We start from the raw sequence: 14,764 nt of genomic DNA on the forward strand, positions 1-14,764 counted from the left end.
AACAGCAAATTCACAAACGAATAATTCCATTGAGACGGACATAGTAATTAGGATTGACTTACATTTGACTAAAAACATTTTCACGAATCATACAAAAGCCGCTGATAATGAGAAAAAATTTCCCAGGTTGGTGAATGCAAAGTGAATTCAAGGGCAACGAGCACCGCAAATTCAGAAGCAAACAGTTCTCGTCGGCTGATACGAAAGTTGTTTTGAATTTCCTACAAAACAATAATTTAAATGTAAAGTATATTTTTTATAAAAACGTAAAATAAGTTTTCTGTTGGGTAACCAAATTGCTTTTGTAGTTACGTCGGCATCACTTTTGTATAATGTTTACTTAAGTAACAAACAATTGTTTTATTTGAAAAATGCTTTATTTACAATCTAACTAAACTAAACATTTAATTTATAATTCGAGTGATTCCTTTACTAATCGAAATAAATATAACTCACCTCAATAAGCGTTTTAAGCGAGTCACCTTTCACGTCATTCATTTTGGCTGATAAAAGAAGTGTAGCGCCGGCGCACAGCTTCCGATTCCCTTTATGAACTAGTCCTCGTAAAATAAGTTTTTCGAAGAAAACTAAAAAAATTTATCATAATGAATAACACTGACAATTTTTGTTTTATTCTTTTTTTATATACTGCATAGTGCATACCATATGACTGCGCAACTGTAAGCAGATCGGTTCCTGTTCCACTTTCCTGCTGTGCTACTTTCCGCATTTCTCGTTTGAGGCTAATAGTATTAAATCAACTTTAAACATTCATTTTCAAAAAAGTGAAAACAAAATAAGCAGACCTTCTTATTTTGCTCAGTGTCAGATGAATATGAGGAAATTTCTCGCGAAATTTGTCGTTTAATTCTTTTTTAAGATCACATGGTTTTACGTAATCGATTACGGACGTCTATATTGAGATAACATGATCATTCATCACTCATTTTTTAATTTGCCACAATTTGTGAAGTTACCATATAAGATGAAAATGTAAGTAGGGCTATTCTTGTACTGTGTTTACCGGCAATCAACTCTGGATCATCCAAAAGACTGGGATGATAAGTGAAATGTCCGAAATTTGAACACGACGTTTGAATATTCCCTTCCTCGCCATCCATCTTCATATTTTCCACCAACTGAAGTGGTGAGGCAGGTTGAACGTGATTGGAACGGTCGTGAGTTCGGAATAAAGATGCTGAAGCTTTATTTGGGTGGAAATCATTTTCAGAGTGGATTCCATCAGTAAAATGAAGTCTTCTCGGAGCTATATATTCACGCCCAACATTCCCAGATGGAACCAGCATTTTACAATAAGAAATAACCTAGAAAATTTGAGAACAATAACAATGAAGGAAAAAATGCGAACATCTACGAAATGGTAATAATAAATTTACTTGTCCATCTCCTGGCTTAGTCAAACCTAGTAAATGGTATAAATCAGGGTAATCTGCTGATGATACTGGGCGCGTACCCGAAGAGGCATGTCGACGACGACCACTATCACTCCGAAAATCTCCTCTACAAAAATTTAAATAAGAAATCATCGAATCAAAATAATCTACAACAGAAAAACTTGAATTCACCTCGAAAGCTTGCTGATTCGCGAAAATGGCAAAGTTGAAAAAAGGACAACTGGGGAGCAATGACAAGTAACTAGAACTAGTCTCTGATCAGTCATTTGGTTTGACCAATCATAAGCAGATGTTAAAAATCTGACTTCTTTTTCCTTTGCACCTGATCCTGTTGGTGAATATGAACTTTCGGATGTGTTGCTAGAAATCTATTAAAATTGCATAATAGATGTTTAAATATGGAAATAAATGTTATTTCTAGTAAGTACCCTTCTGCAACGAGTTGAATTAGGAAAGAGATAACCAGTTGGGGCTGACTCCACAAAATCAACAGAAGTTTTTTCTAAATGGGGAGCTGGTAAAGTCATTCCTGGAATGACTAGAGAATGGCAAATGTTAACACTCGCTGGAATTACTCCTTTGTGTCCTTTAATCATGGTATCCAATGTATGTGACCTAAAAATTTACAAAACATTATCAACATCATGTCAACTATTTCTAGTCTCTCTTCAAAAAGTGGTACCACCTTTCTCTCACTACAGTTAATGAGTTTTTCATTTTAGCTAAATGATCAAGATCTAGTCTAGCTATTTCTTCTTCCTCCTGAGAACCACACTTGATATCAGAATGTACAACTTGAACATTGACTTCTTCCGGCATGATTACTGCTGTGCATTGTCCTTCAGTGTTTTGATTCTCTTGAACATTCACATTATTTGGATTAGACTTTTCAACTAAAGTGTTGCAGTTTTCCTCATTGGCAAATGAACCACACGGCCCAGTAGCTTTAGAAGCGGAATCATATTTCGATTCTTGACACGAACCGTCTAGTGAAATATTTGATAGAAAATTCAGTGCAGCCAAACGCCGTCGAGAATGCTTTTGTCTGTAAAAAAAAGTAGCCATCATGGCTGTAAGGCTGTGACAAGACACAATTAATTATTTGGTAACTACATTTAGTAAGTCAATCTATCAAGAAACTTCATGATTAGATTTACACAATAAGTAAACAATGACACCGAAAATTCTATTGCACCGTCGGGCTGACGGTGCTCGAATGGGGTTTTGTGCTATTGCACCGTCAGGCCGCTAGGGGCGCTCTGACGGCTGACGGTTGGGGGGTACCCCTCTCTAGTCTCTACATCTGACGGCTGGAGCTACCCTACCCCTTTCTGACGGCTGGGTGTAGTACGGACTCTTTCCCCCCTTTCCTGAACCGTCAGGCCGCTAGAGGCGCTGTGACGGCTGACGGTTGGGGAGTTCCCTGTCCTCTCTACTGCTGGGTGTGAGAGAGACTCTCCGGCCTCTCCCATCTCCATGCCCATGGCAAATGTAACCTCTGGCTCTGGGCCTGGGCCCGCCAGCTAGCGGTTCCCTAAATCTAAATTGTTATTCATATATTTTTTATTTTTGGGGAGGGCTGAATTAAAGCCAAGTTTTCAAACGATTGGCGATTGCAAAGCCCTTATATAAATTTCCAAAGTTTTTATTTTTTTTTTATCAATAAATAAAAGGAAAAAGTGTATCGATCCATTGATTGTGGAAAATTGCATCCTACTGAAAAAAGATTCCAGATTAATATTGGAACTCTCGTATCCATGACTGAAGTGAATATGGCAAAATTGGCGGGTTTTCAAAATTTTCATATTTGGGAAATTGCAACGGGCATGCCGATGCCATTAGCCCATTAGGAAAAGACCAACATTTTTTGAAGACTTATTCGGAAAATCGAATGATAGTGCAGTCCGCGTCCGTCATTTTCTAGGTTTTTATTGATTTTTTAAGTTTTCTATACCATTTTTAAAATCGGCCAGTTCGTATTTTTTTTTTTAATCTACGAAAACAACACTTTTCTCCGCTCCGCATAGACCGTTGATGTAAACGGAGATTTAACGGTTGAAAATCAAAATTTCCTTCCATAATCTCTCACACATTTTTCGGCTTACTAATGTTTGTATTTTGATAATAGTGCACATTTGAATTTTTTTAAACGCAGCTCACATAAAATGACAATTGTTTCGTGTTTTCTATTTAAGGTATTGCGCATAAAACAAATAAAATAACTAAATAAGTATCAGGACATCAACCACTTATTAAATTTTAACTACGTTGTAAGAATATGCTCGAAAGGAAGGTATGCGGAATCAACAATCAACTGGTGGCAATCGTCGTCAAATAATCTTGCAGATGGCATTTTAGGCATCGTCTAGGTTGTAGTTAGGATTTATCCACCAACACTGAAATCTGTGAGAGAGCAGGTCATAAAAGAAAATTTGAAGAGCCTCAAAACCAAGCAAACAAACACAGAATAATACAATTGAAATTACAAAATAATTGTTCATGATAAATGACCACTAATCATAATAAATTCTATCTTGAAAAAAAACGTGCTTTCACAGCCAGTGTGCCTATAACCTGCCAATTTCAAATGATAGCACCCAATGATAGCACATTTGAGGAAGGAATTTATCTAGCTTGTGACCCATTGTTCGTCCTTTTATTTTGCGAAGGCTGTGTGAAAACAAGACAAATCCTCAGTTTTCTCTTTCGCCCTTAACTACAACATGACTCAGGTTTAACTAACCACCGCCATGAAAGTGTGAATTAAAGAATTATGTTTAAGTCCCCCACTCCGGGATTGCGTACCACACAAATAAATAGTTCAACGAGAGCAAGGCGGCATCGAAGCATCAAACGTAACATGTCGTGTTAGAATAATTCAAGCACATTAGCACCATTGCTTAGATTAAAAAATAACTGCAATAACTGACCCAACAATCATTTCCTGCATGAGCATTTTAAGCAATAGAAATTTTAAACTTGCCAAGTTGGTTCAGAGTTAAATTTTAAGTACAACAATAAAACAGGGCATTAAATTCAGGATGAGATAAAATGGCTTAAGGTTCTCACTAATTCTAGTTAGACTAACAATGAAATCAAACTGTTAGAACAAATACTTTTGGTGGTGACTCCCATGCGTCCTAACTAGTCTAAAGAGGGAAGGTTTAACGCGAAAGCAATGCTCTATTATGTCGCTAACACAAGACTAGGTCAAATATTGGGGATCAACGTTACACAAGGTATTAAACATTCCATCAAGCGTTAGTGGAAGCAGTAACATTGACATTAGATATAGGGTTTTCCGTAATACGGATATCAGCAACCACATCAGGTGAAGAGCAATTCTTAATATCCAGTTGAATACCATCTCCAAATAAAAGTAGTTTGTTCGCTGATGAGGAAGGAGAAGGAGCTAAAGGAATAGTCGACGTCGGAGAGACCGAAACAAGGACTAGACATTAACGAAAAAGATTGTCGGATAAAAATAAAACCTGATCGCTACTGACGCGATCTTCTCGATAACTTGTTTGAATGCAGAAAAAGATAAATACCTTCTGCTGAAGCTGAAGCTAATGGCTTCCGAGATAAACTCAGAGCTGAAAAATAAAACAGAAACACAATTGTTAAATCATCAATACAAATTACACTCTACTCCAAAACAGGCAATACAGAAGGTAAAAGAAGCAAAAATCATTTACCGTATCCATTCCCTTGGAGGAAGAGCCGGAGAGCCTCAACAATTTTCGCGGGTTGTTCTTCAAGAACCATTCCGCAATCTTGTAACTGAAACAAAATATTTCTTTAATTAATAATTTGTACTTTCTTTAAAATTAGGAATATTTAACATCGATCGAAAACTTTAAACAATAATAGGGAGAAATCAAGTATTTTTACTTTGATCCAAGTAGAAGTTGATGGATCTAATCTCGAATTAAAAGTCACTGTGTCATCGACGTGAGGACTAAGTGCTCCAGTCAAATTCAAGACAGGAACTTCCACAGTCCGCACTGATGCCCGGCGATTCGGATCTAACTCACGAGTGATACTTAGATCTGTACGTTGAATGTACGAATCGATGAACAACGACAAATTCATTGGATTGACGTGATGTTCAAAGTATTCACGATAAACATGAACCAAATCATGATTGCGCTCCTCCGTTAACTAGATCATAAAGGGTAGCGATTACTTATCATCGGAAAAAAATTATTACTCATTTGGAAACTCACTCGTCCAAAGTGATGCCACATCAGATAATCTAGGGCCCCTTGCGTCATACCCTTCGAACGCAAATGTCGAGAATTCAATTTTTGATACCCCCATTCAATCCATCCGGCTGTGGTTGAGATACAGTTCAAAAGACACAGTGCGTCAACCTAATACAATAACAAATTATTAATTTGATACGTCATAAAAAAATGCCTCACTACCCAAAAAAGGGGGGGGGGGTATTATTACTAAACGAATAGACTGTGTTAAATCACTTAAAAATTTGCGCTTATAAAAGAAGGAAATACACAAATAATAAATTTTTGAAACTCTCAAATAACGATAATGGGAAAAGAATACTTAATAAATTTATAAACTGATTGAAGCAAGTTACCCTCTCAGGATGCGACAGAGCAAAGCGAACCAAAATGTTGGCGCCAACACCAACTCCAAGACCAATGAATGTTTTAAGATTGAAATGCAGCATCACATCGCTTATCTGCTCGCTAAGTTCCTCAATAGTAGGATATACGTAACTAAAAAAATCGTCAAATTATTAATGAATTACTTAATTACCAACAAAGTAATTCACTTAAAATAAAAATTTGAACTTCTTACTTCAAATCCCAGCAACATAAAGTACAAGTACTAACAAATATAATTGACTAGCTTTACCACTCACTCGATAGAAACATTTTAAATGAAAATTTTAATGGTTGATTCGCAAAAAATTAAACAACTTTTAAAAAATCGAATTTAATGCAAAATTGGACTTTAACAATATTTTCGAGATGTAACTTGTTGGTCAAATACCCTTTATCTTGCATTGAAAGTTAACAGGTGCATTACCACGTCCTTGGATTTAAATGTAACATAGTATAAAAATAAATAAAATCCTTAAACCTTTGTACCTCATTGCAATTTAGCTTCAACCAATAAAGTAAAAATTCGTCAGACAAATTCTTTAAAAAAACTTACTAATTGGATAACAATTGCTCACCCTTCTGGTAATGTAGCCGCGCCTTCTTCTTGACCTGGGGCATTGATATGATACAGGCAAAAATTCTGAGATAGGATACGCATCTCTGAAAAGTTAAAAAATGCCTGGAAGTTGGCCACATCTTGCCACGCGAAAAAATTGGAAAGGGAAAAAAAATCTTTTTAACTTTTGAACATTACGAAAAAAAAATCAAAAAATCATAGGAAATATGTTTCCCTACTTACGATTTAGACCCAAATCATGATAAGTAATCATTGCAGGCTTAGTTTGATCGCCTTGTTTAGCAACAAGCAAAGTACCCCTTCCTGTTTCAATTCGCTCTTCCTGAAAAAAAAAATACAAACAAACAATGGTTTATGCACATTGAAAGATTATTAAAAACTAGACGAACAAAGAATTTGTGTTTACGATCTTCTTGCCGATATTAACTGTTTGAGTGACATAAACGAGACATGTACGGTATTTTATTTGACAAACTAAAAAACGATTAATTTTTTTGCGGTAATAACTACAAATTATAGACTAGGTAACAACTAGCAGAAAATCATCAAAAGATTACGTAGCAGGATTGAACAAGAGTCACCTGGTAAAGGGAGGCATTTTTGTCCAATGTACGAGCAGATGGAAATTGCAATTGAACTGTCCTCAATTCAATATCATCACCAACTTCAGAAGAAACAGCCCTTCTAATATATATATAAATATGTTAATCATATCGAATTCGACAAATATTTAAAAATATTGCAAGAAATTAGCAAATAATAAAGCTACAAACAGTAACAAAATCTTTAATGAGAATGAAAAAATGTTCTTGCAATATTTTCATGATTTGCGCTGCAATCTTCTAATCTAAATTATATTAAGAAAATTCAAACTTCACATTCACATGTAACATTTCATTGACTAAATGTTGTGATATTCCGCCAGTTCAACATGAAGGGCTCAAAAGGTTGAACGGACCTATAGGTCGTAGAAGATCTTCATTCTCACCTTAACAAATGCTAACTAATTTTTAACCAATTATAAGAAGGAAAATGAGTAAGGATGAAAAGTGGTAATTTCTTAGTGAAGTAATTTTTTTTTTTTCATAATGGCTAAGTTTTGCTACCAGAATTTTCTGGAGCTTGAATGTAGGTCAAAGATGTAATGTTTATTGTGAAATTCAGGAACTTCATTTAGAAAAATTGACACAGCTCAAATATCCCAAATCACTATAAGAATTGGTTAAGAGGCAGCAATCAAGAAGAATGTTGTGAAATATAGTTAGAATAGTTATTCTGAAGTGTGTGTGCTCATGCATACTGAAAAGTATGACACAAACTGAAAGGGGCTAGCACAAACTAGTTATAAAAATCAGAAAAAATCGAAACTACCTGGTTAATGGTTTGAGATCCAGGAAAGCCTCTTTTTCATCGGGTTCATTGGTTCCAGCGCCAACAAAGGTTTTCAACGAACCCAACACATTTCGAGATACATTGGGAATCGCCGTTGTTGTGGCTCGATAAATGTCATCCATAGCAAAAGCACTGTCAGCAGACGGATTTGACATGATGTTTCACTTTGCTGCTTGCGAAATAAAATAAATTTTAGACATAATCCAGTAATAAGTGAAATATTTAACATCATTGCAAATGCTGGTAGAGTAAATAAACAGTATCATATTCAAAATCACTAAAGTTATTGTTTAACGTCTTAAGCTAGATGGTCATTATATCAAATAGCCTTACATATGAAGTGATCTTAGAATCAAACATATCAGAAAGAGAGCAAAATTATATTTTACTACAAAGGAAAAGTGAACTGCAAGTGAATCACAATTTGGAAGTGCAACTAACTCTTGGTGAATTACAGTGAATAATAAATTTTAAAAATACGTAATATTGAACCGCGTTGCCTTAGAAACCAAATAAGTACAACAATTTATGCATCCTCACCTTTATCACCAACTATAATTTTAAAGAGGTATAACTTTGGGGGAAGCCAAATCACTGGAAAAATTCTGACTTGGAAATGTTGCAACTTTACGAGCTGCGATTCGACTGCAGCTGGGTGGAAAACTAACAGCGCAGATTGACTTCGGGATTGTTGGCCTCACGATTCACGAAGTCGGACTGAGGGGTAAGAGTAAGAGCAGTTAGGGGACTCAACCGCTCAAGGACCGCCTAGGAGCATGGCCACTATATTTAACAAAGCCGGAACGATGGGGACATCCACTCCACCCATTCTCCACCCCGTCTCCACCGTGTTGAAAAGTGGAGTAAATTTTTCTCTACCGCCATCTAGTTGTCGAAACGATAAACATGAAAGAATTCGACTTTTTTTTCACGAGAAATTCGACAGTGAAATCAGTAAGTGGAATCATGGAATGGGATAGCCGATAGGCGATAGGAGGGATCAATTTCCACATATTTCCTGAATGCATCGCGGAGCACGTTTCGCCGATTTGCAAGTGAAATATTTAAAAAAGAATAGTTAACCCATGATCAACTATTAAAATACTTTTTTAAGTGAAAAAACATTATATTTCACGTTATCCGTTTTCGAGAGCGTGAAGAGAGAATATTTTGTTTTTGTTGACGAAAAATAAATCGGTTGTTGTTTGATTTTCTTTGGGGCTTGCGAAGCCAGTGGGGTCCTTCGTCAAAGTTATCAATTTAGTTTTCATTTGACAAGCGTGCAGAATTAAATGTACCAATTTATAAGAAACATTCAGTTTTTAGATTTAGGACTTTAGGAGTATGTAGGGCCTGTAGGCTCCTATTTTTATTGATAGGTATTTAGGTTTACATTGTGCGGAGAGCCAATAGCGTGGTCAGATTTTGGCGGTAGTTTCCTCTCTTAAGCTCGAAAGCAAAAGCTCTAACCTATAATAAATGACGATTTGCAGCATGCATAACGACCATATGATAACTTATTTTATTGGGTAAACTATTTCTTTTAGATATTTAACACAAAATATTGTGTTCCCAAACTAAGTCTGAAGACCATTTTCATAATCAGACTTCAAATTCAACAAAAAGCACAATTGCAAGACCAATAATGTATTCGATTCAAGAATTTGAATTTGAAGTCGCTTTGACGAACCTTAAAAAAGCTTAGAATGTAATAAATTGAAGGAAAGAAATTAAAGTAGAATATAAATGTAAAATCTAAAAGATAAAGCGATTAAGCTACATAGAATATAGACATTCATTGGCGATTTCCCCAACGTTAGTACTCATAGCGAAGAACGTTTAATTCACTCCAAGTTCCAAACTCTGAAGTTGGCTAAAACCCTATTTATCTGCATGCACCACAACTGACGCTCTTCTTTCAAGTCAGCGGAAATCAGATGGCGCAGGGCTGTTTGATTGGGATAGCATGTCATAACCAACGAATCCTAGAAACAAAACAGAAAAAATGAAATCGAAAAGTTCTCTTAAACTTCAAAAAATAATAACTTGAATACTTTGTCCGTGTTCTCTACAGGTCTGACAGTGATGAGCAAAAATGTGTTTGGTCGAGCGCAAACGTCATTAGAAACTATATCGACGTGCTCCGTTATGCATTTCCTAAGATTGATGGAGTATTGGGGTTCCTATTGATACGCAACATTCCCGATGAAATATATAACCCAAGACATATGCGAAAATAATATAGTTCTTGAACAACCTTAAGTTTCTCATCGTCAGGGTATTTCCAGAAGAGCAATTGGTCGTTCGATAACAGACACCATCTCCTATGCCACGCCCCGAATCCACCAACATCTTCGAAAACGGTTAAAAAGCCACGTTCTTCGATCAGACTCTCAGTGTGGCTTTGGATTTTTAACTGGAGCGTTCCATCAATAGGAGAAGCAACTGGTACTTTCTCTAGTGACCACTCTCGCCTCCTCAAACTTGTTGGTGTAATGTTGGTCACTCCTACTAATCCAAAACTAGAACTACGTAGATTAGCCGTAGAAGATCCACCTGAAACTGACAGTGGTGTTCTCGGCATTCCACGACTATCCTGAAACGTGGAAAAGTAACTTGGTTATTAAACGTCTTTAGACGGGTATTAAATTCGAAAAACATTTCAAATAACAAATTTCTTTAAAATCTTTAACAGTGTGCATGCTTACTTGTTTCGAAAGTTTTTTTGGAGTTAACCGCATTTTGCTATTATCCTTGCGAATATGATATTTAGTTTCGTGATTCATCTTTTCTTTCCATGTTTGCAACGCATAAACTTCAATCACTACATCAAACTCTGCAGGAAGATTTCTCAGTTGCACCAAATTGGGGAAACGCAACACACCATCCTTTTAAAAGCAAAACTTAGCGAATGGAAAATATAAAAAAGAAAAAACAAAGTATTTTTAACCTGGATTCCGTCTACCGTTGACAGCATTTGCAACGGAATTACTTGGCCTCGGCTGCGTATTAGCACGATGAAATAATGTACAACATCACCTAAAAAAATATAATTGTCATTAGATAGAAGCACACTTTTATTAGATGAATGAGTTTATGTACCCCCGCCTTTCTTAAGCATCGATAAAAAATCTTTTTTAAGTGGAAGTCCAATATTGCTGAATGACAGAGTGCCGCGAGAAGCTAGTTTGTTTGAAATCACTTTCATGGCTGCTTCACTTTTTAACCTCTGAATTTCATTGATAGCTGCTTGCTTTTTCTGGCCTGAATAAAGTAATCAAATGAGTGAGGAAAACATTCGTTAAGCCGCTTATAACGATAACCTTACTGGAAATAAGAAGCAGTTTTTCTCCTTCGACTTGCTCAGTGGAACCAGAGAACTCGGCAGTGGCTCGACATAGATTTAAGGCTTGAGAGGCTTGAGCCATAACACTTTGTTGAGTAGAGATCTAAGTAAGAAGTCAAAATATAGGGTGCGAAAGTAAGAAATAGTTTTAGAGTATCTCATACCTCTTCTTGAAGGGTGCGAATTTGCTGTTGAACAGAAACTTCAAGTGATTCATTTGACTCATAGGTTTCATGCCGTGAAGCTACTTGACGAACTTCTGGGTTCCGTACAATCTGTTTCATTGGCGTAAACGTCTTTTCCTATGACAAAAACAATGAATCTTTACAAGTTAATAGTTGAAAAAATCATTAAAAAAAGATTTTACCTTTTGCTGGCGATAAGAACTAACGGAATGAAACAATGAAATGGCAAGGCCATCATCTTCCAATGTTAATTGATCGCAATCATCCCTTTTCTGATGTTTGGGAGACACGGAATGTTCAGTATCACCCAATGCTTCATCTAGTAGGTCACTGATATCCGTTGAGTCATCATCATCCTATTTCAATTTTGATTCAATGGTTAACCGGGTATCAACAAATTTTGCTATGATTCTTTTAAATTTTGTTTACCGAAATGATTTCTTTCACACCAAGATTAGGGCGCACCTGTGGTTTATCCAGTTGCATTTCTGTCAGTTTCCTCTTGGGAGTATTGATGAATTGACTCAAACCTGCTCGCCCAAGAATTTCAATAGTGAAGCTACTATCCAAATCGTAACCTGCTCTCAAATCGCCACCACTGATAAAATTACAATTTACAAATTAGACAAATATTTTTGAAATATTGAATTGGATGTAACTAATTAACTGTGTATACATACTCTGTGCTTTTTGGAGTATTGTCCGTTTGTTGTTCATCTGACTCTGATTCGTTTTCTGTTACGCTGTCAATATCTGACAAACACGGATAGAGTTTACCCGGTTTAGGAGGGGATACTCTTATGGGACGAACTTGATGAATTCCTGCGTACAGCGCCCCGGAAGGTTTTTGCTGTTCTTCGATATTTTTGTCAAGCGATGGTTCGGCATGAATATTGCGAAACATGCCACTCGATGGTTGATCTAAATTATATTCCTTGGAAGACGAAGCAACGGTATTCATAATATTCGGCTTCGGCGTGCAGTTAGAGATAGGACTTGAAGTTGCTGCTCCATGGGTCAGCGGTTCCGACATTTTAGTGATATTGCCACCCCTTGGGTTCTGCTGCTCCTTAAAGTGGTTTGATTTAGCAGTTTGTACGCTTGAAAGCTCTGAAAATACAACAAAGGAAGTGTTAGACAAAATACGCGAAAGAAAGTGAACTTCTTTTACCAGACACAACCGAGAGTGGAGAATTAGATTTCTCTTTCATATAAAAATCGAGATTTCCTTTATTCTTCGAATCGATGGCTGTCGTCCGTGGCGAAATAACAGAACGACTTGTTTGTGGTGTTCGTAGTTTAGAATTAGAAATTTGGCCTTTGTTGTGTTCAAAGAGTGCCTTCCTTTCCGAAATTGTCATTTCAGCTGGATCTTTCATTGGCACGCGAGGCGAATCGAATTGAGCAGCCAACTCCTGCACAGAACGCATTCTATTTTCAGGCTTCTTTTTTTCTAGTTCCACAGCGCTCGATGACGAAGGGGTAGACTCGTGATTCTCTCGTATATTCTGAGAAATTCTGGCTGATTTCATATCTGATGATATTAGACCACCTGATGGTCTCTTAGAAAATTTTCCAGCCAACTGACTTGCTGGTCCCTTTGGCTTTGCTGGAGTATTGCTTGAATGTGTAACACCAGCAGGTGATCTGGTTTTCAAGGGAGATGCTGATTTATGCGGCGATCCGGCAGTAAACGTCCAAGACTTGGCTGTTTCTTCTTCTATTTCGTTTTCTTGCTCTTTCTCAAACTCGTATATTAAACGAGACCGTGATTCAGTTGGTGTGAAACCTTGGGATTCCTATTCATAATTTTTTTTAACAAACAAAGTAGAATAGAAAGGATAACACAAATACAATTAAAGTCTATTAAGATGAAGATCAATCTTCGCTGTTCATACCAAGCTTTGGAGAACCGATTTATCTAACGCAAGTGATTTGTAAGGAGTTGATACATCCTCATTTCCAGATACTTTCACAGGAGTGCATTCTTGTAACTGTGAGGTGGACAATAGAAGTAAATTTGTTTTAATATTAAAAGAAAAGATAATTATGAGAACCTACCACTGATTTCACACTTGCTGCAGACTTCAAAGTAGTTGTATCTCTTATTTTAGAAGGAGTACTGGTTCCTCTAGGATTTTTCTCAGGAGTGGATGAAATTGGTTTAGGAGCTACAACAGATTCATCTACCCAATCATTTATCCGGTAGGCTAGAGCTTCCAATCTAGTTTTTCTTGACACTTGTAATGGAGAAGTTTGATCACTTGGAACCTCAATTTTTGTAGGGCTGTGTCTTAAATGTTTGATACCTATTAAAGAAGATAACGGAACAAAATACTTTAGTTTTCCATTTTTTTTAGAACTTGATGCATAGTTAATGAACCACAGTGAAATAGTTTCTGCCTCAACCCACACAATTAAATTAGTTGTTTAAATAAATACCTGCATCATTTTCCTTTCGAATTACATTTCTTTTTTCCTCGAAATTACACAATGGTATGTTTTCATCAATATCTGAAATTTGGCTTGAATTTGATGGAATGGTTTGATTCTCTAGTTTACTAGATGACAATGAGCCCAACCCGGAGTTGGGCTTCACTTTCATCATCTCTTGCCTCTGCTTTGTTCTTTTTATCATGTTCTGAAAAATGTTAATACAACTTGTAAGTATGACAACACAACATCAATGAAATCAAAAGTGAAAATATTTTGATGGCACCATAACAAAAAAATATGCAGACCTGAGTAAATAAATCCATTTTCTTCAAACAATGAAGATGTGACAAACATGTGATTAAATTGTATCCAGTAAGAGACTTGAGTGAGTACTTATTACTTTACTGCAACGTTTTTTGTGATATTTGTAACCGAGTCTATAGTCGAAATATCGTGCTCCTAACGATTCGCGTGAGTTTTAAACAGCTAAAAAACCAAAACTAGACTGCAATATGTAAGAACCGACTGTGAGTACGTTATCGTTGTGAACCGTTGAAGTCCCAAGTCCCAACAGTCCTATTTCAAATTTGACACTTACGTTACACACCCACTAGTTGGCGCTACAGGACATTAGCCAACACAAAACCTATTATTACAAATGGCTAACCTAGATATTCTTTGGTTGTTTACTAAATTACTGCTTTCTTGTGGATTCTGTATTCTGAGGTAGAAAATGTAGTAAATTGACGCAGAATTGTTTTAATCATTTGAGTAATACA

At 36.4% G+C, this 14,764-nt stretch overlaps 3 protein-coding genes across 6 annotated transcripts; all 3 read right to left on the minus strand.

Annotated features, from left to right (window-relative positions):
• Nucleotides 1–9: 9 nt before the first annotated feature.
• On the minus strand, nt 10–2,834 carry LOC124191598 (CDK5 and ABL1 enzyme substrate 2-like). Its single transcript, XM_046584904.1, has 9 exons — nt 2,101–2,834; nt 1,844–2,030; nt 1,587–1,783; nt 1,398–1,521; nt 978–1,325; nt 807–913; nt 664–743; nt 457–587; nt 10–221 (listed from the first exon to the last, which is right to left on the minus strand). Exons 1-9 carry the CDS (start codon nt 2,481–2,483, stop codon nt 81–83), a joined length of 1,698 nt encoding a protein of 565 aa, XP_046440860.1. The 5' UTR covers nt 2,484–2,834; the 3' UTR covers nt 10–80.
• A 673-nt stretch (nt 2,835–3,507) lies between these two features.
• Nucleotides 3,508–8,840, minus strand: LOC124191599 (protein NDRG3-like). Of its 4 annotated transcripts, none has more exons than XM_046584906.1 (12): nt 8,559–8,808; nt 7,998–8,187; nt 7,208–7,307; nt 6,849–6,948; nt 6,625–6,745; nt 6,019–6,160; nt 5,645–5,791; nt 5,310–5,579; nt 5,114–5,198; nt 4,967–5,011; nt 4,780–4,866; nt 3,508–3,818 (listed from the first exon to the last, which is right to left on the minus strand). In XM_046584906.1, exons 2-12 carry the CDS (start codon nt 8,171–8,173, stop codon nt 3,799–3,801), a joined length of 1,293 nt encoding a protein of 430 aa, XP_046440862.1. In that variant the 5' UTR covers nt 8,174–8,187; nt 8,559–8,808; the 3' UTR covers nt 3,508–3,798. The 4 variants fall into 4 exon arrangements, with proteins under 4 accessions (XP_046440862.1, XP_046440861.1, XP_046440864.1 ...); XM_046584905.1 differs by having other exon boundaries at nt 7,208–7,310; nt 8,559–8,807; XM_046584908.1 differs by lacking the exon at nt 4,780–4,866 and having other exon boundaries at nt 7,208–7,310; nt 8,559–8,840.
• Nucleotides 8,841–9,649: 809 nt separating this feature from the next.
• LOC124189826 (anillin-like) lies at nt 9,650–14,573 on the minus strand. The gene is made up of 17 exons (XM_046582303.1): nt 14,386–14,573; nt 14,291–14,311; nt 13,992–14,190; nt 13,611–13,858; nt 13,448–13,543; nt 12,721–13,348; nt 12,230–12,659; nt 11,979–12,147; nt 11,732–11,905; nt 11,529–11,666; nt 11,347–11,467; nt 11,121–11,282; nt 10,969–11,057; nt 10,727–10,906; nt 10,276–10,614; nt 10,073–10,201; nt 9,650–10,003 (listed from the first exon to the last, which is right to left on the minus strand). Exons 2-17 carry the CDS (start codon nt 14,306–14,308, stop codon nt 9,863–9,865), a joined length of 3,261 nt encoding a protein of 1,086 aa, XP_046438259.1. The 5' UTR covers nt 14,309–14,311; nt 14,386–14,573; the 3' UTR covers nt 9,650–9,862.
• Nucleotides 14,574–14,764: the final 191 nt, after the last annotated feature.

The sequence above is a fragment of the Daphnia pulex genome, chromosome 3 (genome assembly GCF_021134715.1).
Source record: "Daphnia pulex isolate KAP4 chromosome 3, ASM2113471v1".
Lineage (NCBI taxonomy): Eukaryota > Metazoa > Arthropoda > Branchiopoda > Diplostraca > Daphniidae > Daphnia > Daphnia pulex.

Bases quoted from the DNA above. Each gene is read 5' to 3' on its own strand.
- LOC124191598 (XM_046584904.1), bottom strand. From the start codon at position 2,483: ATGATGGCTACTTTTTTTTACAGACAAAAGCATTCTCGACGGCGTTTG. The intron at 1,326-1,397 runs GTAAATTTATTA...CAAATTTTCTAG, and splicing joins CTAAGCCAGGAGATGGACAA to GTTATTTCTTATTGTAAAAT. The intron at 914-977 runs GTAACTTCACAA...ATCTCAATATAG, and splicing joins TTACATTTTCATCTTATATG to ACGTCCGTAATCGATTACGT.
- LOC124191599 (XM_046584905.1), bottom strand. From the start codon at position 8,173: ATGTCAAATCCGTCTGCTGACAGTGCTTTTGCTATGGATGACATTTAT. The intron at 5,792-6,018 runs GTAACTTGCTTC...TTATTGTATTAG, and splicing joins CTCTGTCGCATCCTGAGAGG to GTTGACGCACTGTGTCTTTT. The intron at 4,867-4,966 runs GTATTTATCTTT...GTTAATGTCTAG, and splicing joins AGCTTCAGCTTCAGCAGAAG to TCCTTGTTTCGGTCTCTCCG.
- LOC124189826 (XM_046582303.1), bottom strand. The intron at 11,667-11,731 runs GTAAAATCTTTT...TTTTTGTCATAG, and splicing joins GTTCTTATCGCCAGCAAAAG to GAAAAGACGTTTACGCCAAT. The intron at 10,615-10,726 runs GTAAGCATGCAC...TCCACGTTTCAG, and splicing joins CAAAAAAACTTTCGAAACAA to GATAGTCGTGGAATGCCGAG.